At 40.4% G+C, this 12384-nt stretch overlaps 1 protein-coding gene across 4 annotated transcripts in view; it reads right to left on the bottom strand.

The window, feature by feature from the left end:
• The window catches only part of DOCK1 (dedicator of cytokinesis 1), a 489239-nt gene that overhangs the window by 419621 nt on the left and 57234 nt on the right, over window positions 1-12384 (bottom strand). For all 4 annotated transcript variants that reach the window (XM_063307343.1, XM_063307344.1, XM_063307341.1 and 1 more), the window contains exon 2: window positions 2038-2121. In XM_063307343.1, coding sequence (XP_063163413.1) covers window positions 2038-2121 — 84 coding nt within the window. The remainder of the gene's footprint in view (window positions 1-2037; window positions 2122-12384) is intronic.

The following is a 12384-nucleotide window of genomic DNA, read 5'->3' as shown; positions in this document are numbered from 1 at the left end:
GTTATTTCTTCTAATAATATTGGGTCAACCTATAATCCTTTCTAAACAAAGCTACTTACTACATATACTAACCTTGGTTTTGTCTGTACATAATACTATATGGGTACTGCTACATGGAAAAAAAGTTATTTAAGTGAACAGTAATCTACTAGCTTCAGATGCAACAGCAAATTATGGCATGTTTAAAAATCCCTGGCATATAAAAGGAGAAAGGAACACAGACACCTGAAGAATGACTTTGAGATTATTTTTAGCAACAAATGTTCAGGCTAAAGCCCATTTAGGTGGCAGAATTTAGCCGACCCTGGCTAATCTCGAACAAGGTCAGGTCAGGATAGAGCGTGAATGGGACACTATCAGGAAATACTGGGGCTATAAGCTAGAATAAGAAGTTGAAAGAATAACCTAAAAGAAGGCAATGGCAAAACACTACCATACCATTTCCCAAAAATATTACATGTCATGTCCACAAAGTCACAAGGAGTTGAGCTAAACACAAAATATTTTTCTCTCTTATTGTACTTTAGAAATAATATAAAGAAACAATTAAAACAGTGTTGCACAGGTCCATTTATTTATTTGTTTATTTATTTGATTTCTATAGCCGCCCATCTCAGCAAGTGACTTTGGGCGGCTTACAACAATAAAACTATAAAACAATTAAAACAGTGTTGCACAGGTCCATTTATTTATTTATTTGTTTGTTTATTTGATTTCTATAGCCGCCCATCTCAGGAAGTGACTTTGGGCGGCTTACAACAATAAAACTATAAATCAATTAAAACAATTACGATTAATATAAAATAAATACAAAATAAATATACACTTATGCATATAAGGCCACTAGAGTGACATACAATATACAGTATGAATGTAAAACATACATCCAGAATCGAATTTATGCAGCCACTCAGTCTGCATATAACCATCATTATAATGCAGCAATGAAACAATGAAACTTGACTTTTAAAAAACATATAGAAATGAAAGAGGAAAGATATGTTATTTGCCATCTAAAAGACCCCTTACTATGTCTATTTTAGGCAAGTACTCTTTCCTAGCTTACACAGTTTTGGTGGAAACAGTGCAACAGCATCTTTCGTTTATGTCTAGGGGTTAGAAGAGAAGGAGTAAAGGAAGAGCAGGCAGATGTACATATTGATGAAAAAGAAAATAAGCCTCCAATCCTAGAAAGAGCTTTCTGGGGAGGAGGAATAGGGGAGAATCTATAAAATTGTTAAAGGATTGCAGCATTGTATTGGCAGATACAAGAGAACTGAAAACGTAACACATTCAAAGGTAGGCAAGCACAGCTGGATGCAAGAGAAAGAATGAAGAGGTTATCTCTTATCTTGCTATAATAAAAAGACCTGGGTTCAAATCCCTACTCAAGAATGGATATCCTTGGTAAGTGTGGCAAATCACTTTCATCCTAACTGATTTCGGAGCTGTTATGAAAACAAAATGGAGATGTCTCTGTATACATTAATTAAATATCTCATAATAGTAAATATTTCCACTGCTTTACTTTACAATGAAGAGAATGCATAGAAAAGGTTATTTCTGAAACAGCTGATCACAAAGCAAAAGCATTGCTAGTTCTTTACTAAGGAGTATAAGTAATTTAGAAGATAAGTATCTTCTATATTTTCAGCATTCAAGATTAACCCCTTTTAAAAGAAGGGTTTTATTTATTATCTGCAAGGGTACCAAGAACATCGATCACCTTTCTAACTGCTTAACAGATACCACCAGAGATCCATACAAATTTATACAAACATTAATCTTGGGGTTTGTTTGCAGAAAAATTAAAAAAAGAACAAGACATTTGCATCTTACAAAGGTTATTCATCAATTCTGACATGCCTATTTAATGTATAGTGACTGTTAATTTTAGTGCCATTTAAATGTTTCAATATTTCATTAGGTCTCAAAATAGAACTCATTTGCTAAAATAAGCAAGACACGCTAAGCCAAAATGCTCATAATAATAACTCTGAGAATAATGATTATGAAAGAAACATTTGTTCCACTTGCCTTCATGTGTTTCCAGTATGTGCATGGTGTCTCCTATTTGTAGTGACAGCTCATCTGGACCCCGGGCATCATAATTATAGAATGCTAGAAGGGGAAAAAAGAGGAAAAAAGGCCACTATTTTAGTATTAGAAAAAAGTGCCAGAAGAAGAAACACCAAGTGAGTGAAAACTTTAAACACATGCACACATTTATAGCCACTATTGTGTTGACATGGTTGAAACCACTCTAACCAAATCAAAATCTCTCAGGCATATATCAAGCTTAACTCTCCATATAGATTAATTTAGCCTAATATATTAACAATGAATCCTATATATGTCTACACAAAAGTAAGTCCTATTAAGTATCAGGTATGTGGATATTTAATTCAACTAGAAAATATAAATTGTGTTAGTACTTCCGTTGAAAGTAATCTATGAAAAATATGCAATAGAAATCAATCTAATAAATATAAAGTAGACCTGTGGTAATCTGGAACAGCATCTCCCTCTACCCTTTCCTTCATCTGAGGCTCACTCAATGCTATTTGATTTGGATTACTTTACTGCTAGACACTTGGTATATATCCAGTAATCCATCATGATGGCTGCATACAGACACCTTCCTAGCATTCAGATGTCTAGGATTATTTCCATTTTTAAGAAAATTGTTTAAGGCCAGTCTCAAAGAACTGATGATAGTAATAGTGATATACAGAACTCCACATGATTCCCACTTGTTCTTTACCTTGTTTAATCTTTAAAGAAACCATTGGGGGAGGGGGGAACCTCAGGTTTTGGAATGCCACTAGTATGTGTCATCAGAATGCTAGGTCCTTGTCACTTAATTCCAAGTAAGAGGCTGATAATCTTCAATGCTGCCAAAATTAAGTAATAAACTGGATCAGGATGAACAAATTGAAATTAAATCCAGGCAACAACGCAGTGCAGCTGATCAATATGAAACAAGGCTAGGGAATTGCAGTTTACCTTGTTCTCAGCTGAGCTGTGCATCATGGTATTGTGGGATTTACACAGAAACTACAGTTTCTCAGGTCCGATGTCAATTAGGCCAGTAATCGACAGTCACCTAGCTCTAAAACTCAGTGGTTAAAGGCTAAATTGAAGGAGCCAAGTAATAATTTGGGCCTACCTTGTGGCAGTAAGAGCGGCGAAGCGCTAGTACTTCTACGCTCTTACTGCATCCGCAGAATGCTGCCCAGCGGCCCTGTTTAGGATCACCTAATCCTTGCTGGGGAAAGGGGGTCCGGAAAATCATCTACAGGGCCGTGCTGAGGAATTTTCGGAGCATCTGCAGGATGAAATTGCTCAGATTCGGTCTAAGTTGGACTCCAAGTGTGAGACAGGGTCTGTGGAGATGCCTGTACTTACCCAGTTATCTGGGAAAAGTTTTATCTTGTTGGACCTGAGGAAGTGGACAAGATCCTCCAGACTGTAAATGCCACCACCTGTCAATTAGATCCATGTCCCTCCTGGCTGGTGAAGGCAGCTCGGGACGTGATGTGTGGTTGGGTCCAGTTGACGATAAATACATCCTTGCAGGAAGGGGTGTTTCCAGCAGCCTTTAAGGAGGCGCTGGTGTGCCCCCTCCTCAAGAAACCATCACTGGACCCTACTGTACTAGATAATTTTCGTCCAGTCTCCTACTTCCCCTTCATGGGGAAGGTGGTTGAGAAGGTGGTGGCACTGCAGCTCCAGAAGATCCTGGAGGAAGCAGATTATCTAGACCCCTTTCAGTCAGGTTTCAGGCCCGGATATGGAATGGAAACAGCATTGGTCGCACTTATGGATGATCTCTGGCGGGAGCGGGATGGTGGCAGTGTATCCATCCTAGCTCTCGACCTCTCAGTGCCCTTCGATACCATCGGCCATGGTATCCTTTTGCGTCGGCTCAGGGAGTTGGGGGTGGGCAGCGTAGTTTTACACTGGTTCACCTCCTTTCTCCAGGGCAGGTCCCAGTTGGTGTTAGTAGGGGAGGAGAGGTCGGGCCCACGGCCCCTCCTCTGTGGGGTGCTGCATGGTTCAGTACTCTCTCCCCTCCTATTTAACATCTACATGAAACAGCTGGGTGAGATCATCCATCCCCATGGGATGAGGTATCATCGGTATGCCGATGATACTCAGTTATACATCTCCATTCCGGGGGAAGTAAGTGATGCTGTGGCTGCCTTTTCCAGGTGCCTGGGGGCTGTTGGGGTCTGGATGGGGAACAACAGGTTTCAGCTGAACCCTGGTAAGATGGAGTAGCTGTGGATTAACGGCCCCTCAGCTCCTAGGAATTTGCCATCTTTAGTTCTGGATGGGTTCACACTGCCCCAAACAGACCCAGTGTGTAACTTGAGGGTCCTCTTGGACTCACAACTCCTGCTCGAAGAGCAGGTGGCAGTTGTGGCCAGAAGGCCCTTTGCACAACGTGTTGTGCACCAGCTACGCCCCTTCCTGGAGCAAGAGGCCCTCACGCCCTAGTCATCTCCCATATAGACTACTGCAACACACTCTACATGGGGCTACCCTTGAAGAGTATCCAGAAGCTTCAGTTGGTCCAAAATACGGCTGCACGAACAGCGATGAGTGCTCCAAGATCAGCACATGTAACATCTTTACTGCGTCAGTTGCATTGGTTGCCAGTTTGCTTCCAGGTCCAATTCAAGGTGTTGCTTATCACCTTTAAAGCCCTACATGGTGTGGGTCCAGGTTACCTACAGGACCATCTCGCCCAAGCTACATCAGCCTGTCCCACCCGATTGTGCAGAGAGGGCATGCTGCGGACCCCATCTGTAAGAGAATTCCATCTGGCGGGGTCCAGGAGGCGGGCCTTCTCTGCAACAGCTCCTGCCCTTTGGAACATCCTTCCCCCAGAAGTGAGGTTAGCCTCCTCCCTCCTGGACTTCAGAAAACAGCTGAAGATCTGGTTTTGTCGCCTTGCCTGGAATAGGGAGGGGAAAAGCCATTCTTGGGGCTGGTTGATTCCCTAGTTCTGTGGGGACCGGTTTTATTCCCTTATGGTTTGAATTAGATCTGCCGTGGCTTGGACTTTATTGCATTTTATGCTGACTGATTATTGGTTGTATTTATGGTTTTATTGAAATTTTAAACTGTTTTTATTGTGAACTGCCCAGGGTATTCCATGTGGGGGAGATGGGCGGTGATAAAAATTAGACAGACAGACAGACAGATAGATAGAACAGCAGCAGCAACAATTCTCTATGCCTATAGGATATTTTTAAAGTATAGAAGTGCTAAGATAAAGCTAAAAGGTATATAAATTGATATGATATAAATAAGTAACTCTTATATCTTTTCTTATATCCATAGACAAAAACCTGACAGTACACTGTCTGAACATGACTTGTAGACTCCAACTTAAAAACATGAGTTTAATAAATGGGTCAGCATAAACAGAAATATCTGACTGAGATGCTAGATTATCTCTATGCAGATATCTCTTTCTGCACATTCTACTGAATGCTTAATGGTTCTACCTAAGTAGCAATTATGTACCAAACATCAAAATCTGAAACATTTTAAACCTGAACTTGTCATATCAGTATTTTGAGCTCAAAACAAGCCACATATATCCTGAAACTTGTTTGGGGCTTTGGACAAGAATCAGAAAAAAAGTTGCCTCTTACAAGTGACGTTGTTTTGTATGCATGTAAATTTTTAAACGTTTGCTTGTACATTGCTTTTGCTTTTATTTTTCTCAGACTATTCACATGAGTGGCTCACAGTGCAAACCCAGAAAGTATGGGTGATCACTCTCCATCCCACTGAAGATGCTGTCTCCCTTTTCTGAATAATCCCCCAATTAGACATAAAAGGAAAGCAACAAAACAGTGTATTTTTCCCAGAAGCCTACCAGACTTTTCTGACTATAAGGACAATAAGGATTGGCAGCATTGTACATGGACAGATCCTGCTAGCAAGCAAGCAACCAAAGTGTACTTTTGGACATTAGTGTGGCTTACAAATGACCTAGAGAATGTACATTGTGAGGAAGATCACTTACTGGAGATGGATGACACCCTTTCCAAGTTCCAGCATCCAAAAGAAAAAAAAAATCCTTCGTATTTTGCCAAACATCTAAATCACTTTATTAAATTCCTTCCTCTGGGGCTAGTTTCACTCAGTGTTGATTTGGAGAGAAGCTGCTCTCTTTGTGAGGTACCACAGGGCTCGAAACTCTCTCCCCTCCTATGCAACATCTACATGAAACTGCTGAGTGAGATCATCCACCAGCACGGGATTCAGAATCATCAGTATGTTAATGATAACCAGTTATATCTTTCAGCTCCAAACCAGGCAAATGAGACCACCAAAGTCCTATCCCTGTGCCTGGAAGTTCTACGGGCCTGAATGGGGAGAAACCATCTCCAACTCAATCATACCTAGACTGTGTGGCTGTGGGTATTAGGGCCACTCAGATCTGAGGATATTCCATCTTTAACCTTGCACTTCCCCATTCAAGAGTGGTGTGCAATCTTCTTGGATTCACAGCTCCTGCTCAATGAGCAGGTGGCAGCTATGGCCAGGAAGGCCTTTGCATACCTTCATATGGTGCCAATTGCACCCTTTCCTGGATCAGGAGACCCTGAAGACACTCATGCCCTAATAACCTGACATCTCAATTATTGCAATGCACTCTACATGGGGCTACCCTTGAAGACCACTGAGAATGTTTGACTGGTCCAGCATGATACGGTGCTAGCATTATGGGCATGCCTTGGCATGCTCTTCTGGCATCCCTACTCTGAGAGGTGTACTAATTGCCAGTTTGCTTCTGGATGTGATCAAGAGCTGGTTATGACTTATAAAGCCCTACATGGCATACATCCAGTTATTTGAGGGACTGCCTAGCTCCTGTGGTGTCTGCCTGGCTGATACAAGCTGAAGGATCAGCGCACGCTGGTTCCTTCGCTTGAACAGTGTAATCTATCAGGACCCAGGAAGCATGCCTTCTCTGTTGCAGCACCTGCCCTCTGGAATATGGTTCCTCCTGAGATCCAAGTGGCTCCCACCTGATGGAATTCCAGAGGGCCTTAAAGACCTGGCTGCTTTGGGCAAAGAAGACTGGAGGCCCTCACTGGATGCATATGTTCTTGTATTGTGGCTGAATTCACCATCTTGTTCTTTCCTTTCGCTTTCTAGTTTGCTTCTTGTTCAGTATTACCTTGTTCTTATTTGTCTTGTTTTTTTATTTTGTTCATTGTGCTGTGAGCTGCCCAGAGTCATTAAGGATTCAGGTGATGCCAAACTGAATACAAATCCAAATAAAAAATAAATAATTTTCAATTAAAATTAACACTAAGATATTGCTGATCCCTCCTATACCCAAACAGGTTTTGCTAATAAGAGCAAGAGGAAAAGGTATGTTTCTTGGCCTGGAATAAAGCCAAGAGGGAAAAGTCCAACCTCTTCTGCAGAAGGCATTGCTCAGACTAAGAAAGGACTTCTTCCTACAGCATGAATTATGCTTTTGCAGGGTCTATTTGTATACCTTCAGTAGACATCCTGTATCTTAATGGTCCAACTAGGGTAGGTGAAATGCACATTTCTCCAACTTTGCAAAAAGTTGTGTTCGTGGAGTCTCTTTAAAACATCTAACATATGTCTCATGCAAGAAAGGGTCTCATGCAAGGAAGGGTCTTCAGAAAAAAATCAGTATGTCATCCAAATATATCACTACATACTTGTCTAAAATGTCAGGAAATATTTCGTTCATAAATCTAGAGAACACTGCTCCACAATTAACCAAACCAAAAGGCATCACTGCGCATTAAAATTTGCCATACCTGCTGTTGAATGCAGTCATGTATTCATGCCCCTCTTTTCATTCCATTCAACTTGTAAGCACTTCTCAAGTCTAACTCAGTAAAAATTGTGCCTTTTGGAGGTGGTCCAGGAGATCCAAAGTAAGAGGCAATAGGTAGTGAACCTTAATGTTACCTAGTTTAGAAGTCTATAACCATGAATCATCCTGACAGAGTCCCCATCCCCCTTCAAATGAATATTGTAGGTGCAATGCTAGCAGAGTTTCTCAACCAGGGCTCTGTGGAACGCTAGGATTCCACAAGAGCCCACTAGGGGTTCCCTGGGAGATCACAATTTATTTAAAAAACTATTTCAAATTTGGGCAACTTCACATTAAGGAGGTAAGTTTCATCCTTTATTTTTAGTTTAAGAACACTGTTAATGCATATATACAGGCATACACATGAAACTAATACAATAATTTTGTAACTTCTGGCCTATATTTGAGCCTGAATGTGCAGGGGTTCCCCATGGCCTGAAAAATATTTCAAGGGCTCCTCCAGGATCAAAAGGTTGAGAAAGGCTATGCTAGAGGTTTCAAAATATAAATAAATCCTCTTCAAATTGTCATCAAATAGCTATCCAGTAATGGCTAACTCTCAATTTAGACATGTGATATCTCTTTGCTGGAATTTGGGCACATGATTTCAAGTTGATGGTGGAGTCACATGTTTGATGAGGAGTCAGTGCATTGTCTCCTCCTCTGCAAATGTACTGCAAAGTCTGATATTTCTTTGGCAAGGTAGGAGAGTCACCATCATGGGCGGGAGGGGGGGGTGAAAGGCTAAAACTACTTTGAGAGTGCCTATAATAACAGAATTTTGCAAGTCTAATTATGTTGTACCTCCTCCTTCTCCTCCTTATAGTTGTGAATTAGGGAGGTGTGTATCTGAGCCTCTTCCAAATATTATCTGTCTGTTGTAGACTTAAAATATGTTTTGCCCCTTGTCACTTTCAAATAAAGCTGGCCTATTCTGTCAAGACCATGCTCCTCACTCTTAACACATAGAATGGCAAAAGCTCTGTGTGATCTTGTGTTGTCAGCTGCAGTGGGTTACTGCAGCACAGCACCAGCCCTGCTCACAGGGTCTGTCTGTCTCTTGTCTCCACCATCATTTGCTTTTTGAGAGATAGATAAATTTAACTCATGTACTGTGGTCTCATCTATGAATTTAGCAGTCACTCCCTAGTCTCCAAGAGCAGAGAGTTGCACCTTCTGGCCTGAGTCTAAACAAAGAGTAACAGGAACAATAAAGTGCATTTCCTGCTGTCGGTGTCTGAGCTTCCTTAATTATCTAACAACCCCCCTTCTGAACTCATGGGAGATGCTCTTGGGTGTGTGAAGTTTCCCAACACCATGGCCTTGAAACGAGTCAGGAGCTTGCTTCCTACATGGCCTGTAGATCCACTGATGCAGCAGTCTGTAGCTGAGTCAGAGGAATATTTTTTTCCTGTGGAGGATCTGGTCCTATGCCCAAGAACTCTGCAGTAAAACCATAAGCCCTGTTCCTCTCCTGGTAACTGGGATCTCTTGATTGCTCCAATTTACTTGGGTTTTCTGGTGCTGGATTCTGAGGAGGCTATTGGAAGAGGGACTATGGGTGAAGGGTGGCTGTAAAACTCCTTCACATTGCCATTTTTATTTATTTATTCCTCACATTTCTTCACCGCCCATCTTGCCAAAGCAACTCTGACATTTCTCCCCACCTCAACTCTTCCAATTGGCCATCTATCATCATGCAACATTGGAACACTCTTCCAAATTATCTGGGGTGCCTTGTCTCACTAAATTAATCTCTCAGCTCATCAGCAAGTCCTTCTCTAAATTGGTCAATCACAGCCAAATCATCCCTTATTTCTGGCAAATAATTTTAAATCTAGTATGTATGCCCACATTCTATGCTGACCTTAAGTTTGTAAATTTCATGGCTGATGGCCGTATGTCTCACATGATCATCAAAGGAACTTCTAAACCTTTAGTTGAAATTTTGTTAATTATCCAGTACTGGTTCATTGCCCTCAATAAGTATGGCCCATTTTGGCTCCAACCTTCTCTTTTTTTCTTGCCTGGAAGAAACCTTGATATGCAAGCCTACCTCTGTATCTACTAGAGATCATATATACCAATCAATTGGCTTCTGAAATGAGACACAACCGATTATCCAGCCTTAATTCTCTATAATATAAACAGATTTGGTTTTTTTAATTAAATAGGTTATCTAAGAAAAAATGAGAATAAACAAAGCACAAAAGTCTGCTTCTTGGAAAAACAACTTCAAAGGCATATACAAGAAATACAAAATACTCAGAAGATAAAAACCTTCTGAGGATAGTTTTTGACAACATTCGTCTTCACTTTCTTAATAGCTTTAAAAAAAGCTATATCAGCATTTTCTCCAGTCACTCTCTTCAATTCCTCTCTTATCTTCTCACAAAATCATGAAAAGTATGGCCTTGCCAACACAGCTTTAAATTAACATTTGAAATGGTGCTATCTCCCTTTAAAAATAAAACAAAAACTCTCTCTTCTTAGATCATTTTTAGAGAAGCACAAAATTGCTACAGATGTATTTTCAACTGAGTCACTTCCTCATTACATGCACATTGTAATGGAACTGTCTTAATAGAATTTCATTCTATATATGCCTACTCTGAAGCAAGCCATGTTGAATTCAAAGTAGTTATTCCAAATACAAGCTTACCTAAAAGTAAGTCCTATTAAACTCTTTGGGGGTAAATTCTGGTAAGGCATGTACAAGACTTCCCATCAATATATCAGCAAACCTCCATGAAAGCTTGACATTAATGGCCTTGTCACTCATTAGAATTTTAAAAATCTATCTATCACAATAAACCTAACTAAAATATGATTTCAGAATATAAAATTAAAAAGCCATTACAAAAACCTTTACTGTTCAGTTCAGTATGCTGAAGCAAACAAAAATATAACACAGAAGACAATCTAGCCTAGCTTTGTTCAACCTGGTGCTTTTTTGTTGTGTTAAATCATCTCCTGCAACTCTCAATCAGCATGGCTTGCTCCTGTTGGTTGGAGATTATGGAAGCTGAAGTCCAGCACATTTAGAAGGTGCTAGATTGCAGAAAGCTAATTTAGTCAACAGGAAATGTCAGGAAGATACTCTATTCTATCACAGCAATTCTAGAAATCCATAATACTGCTCAAGTTTTAAGGAAGTTAAGTAATTAACAATGTATCTAAGGTCAAATAATTCCCGGAAGTTAACACACAATTTCTCTGCTGTCTATCCATACGGATTATATTGAAGCGCTAAAGTATGTTTCAATTTTCATATGTGTCCATAGCATTCACTACTATGGATCAATTGCATTATGGCTTACTTTTCCTAAAATATAATGCATAAGAAGTGGTACCATTTTATACATTATACTGCCCATAATATTTAGAAGTTGGCAGAAATGTTCCATTTCCAATTTATACACTGCTAGTTCCTAACTCTAATATTGTTACCTCCAACACAATACACTCCACGGAAAAGCTAGCTGGAAATTATAGAAGCCATAGTTCTGTAACACCTGAAAATACCATGTTGGAGACTGCTGCTTTAATGCATCCCTTAGCACCATGTTGGAGACTGCTGCTTTAATGCATCCCTTAGCACAGAGTACCGCTTCGGCGGGAAGGTAACGGCGTTCCGTGAGTCATGCTGGCCACATGACCCGGAAGTGTCCTATGGACAACGCCGGCTCCAAGGCTTTGAAACGGAGATGAGCACCGCCCCCTAGAGTCGGACACGACTGGACTTTACGTCAAGGGAAACCTTTACCTTTACCTCTAGCACAGAGTAGCAAGACGTACTTATAACACAGTACTGGCACTCCCAAGACCATGCACAAGTCTCTCAACTCTGGTTCAATGGTCAGTCTACAGGCCTATGAAAAAGATTGCTAATCAGTCTATGACAGTTTGACGTGCCTATCTGACATCCTACTCCTTAAATACAATAAGCTAAATAGCTATCTGATACGAGCTGTCATTCACATTCCACACTGACCTCTGATGAATTAGAAACATTGATCCAGAGTACTTTGTGATAGGATTTTAATTAAATTTCTTTTTTTTAAACCAACTTGTTGGAGAGATAGCCTGAAGCTTTCTTTAAGCAGTTCCCCAAAGAGACAATAACGTTGAAATTCAATTCCTTTTGGGGGGAAAAAATGAATACCGCAATAACTGATCGTAACATGCATATATACCCATCTTGTTATTCCCTTTCAGGCTAAGAAATGTTATGATAAGCACAGAAAAAGGTGAAATGTGGTAAGCAAAGAAATTAAAGTCAGGAGATAAAAGGAAATCTAAATAAACCCAGTTTTCACCAACACCATTTACTATACCTCTCCATATTTTTCTATCCTTGCAAGTCATACATGCTTCCACCCTGTCAGTATAGAAGGAGACCATCCAAGAAACAGAAGGAGATACCAGATTTTGAATATTTATCAAATTTCGTCACTGCCCATCTCCCTCAAAAGAGGGACTCTGGGCGGTTTACA

Source organism: Candoia aspera, chromosome 6, assembly GCF_035149785.1.
Source record: "Candoia aspera isolate rCanAsp1 chromosome 6, rCanAsp1.hap2, whole genome shotgun sequence".
In the NCBI taxonomy this organism is placed as follows: Eukaryota; Metazoa; Chordata; class Lepidosauria; order Squamata; family Boidae; genus Candoia; species Candoia aspera.
Note: the sequence above shows the minus strand (reverse complement) of the source record. Positions and strands in the feature narration are given on the sequence as shown.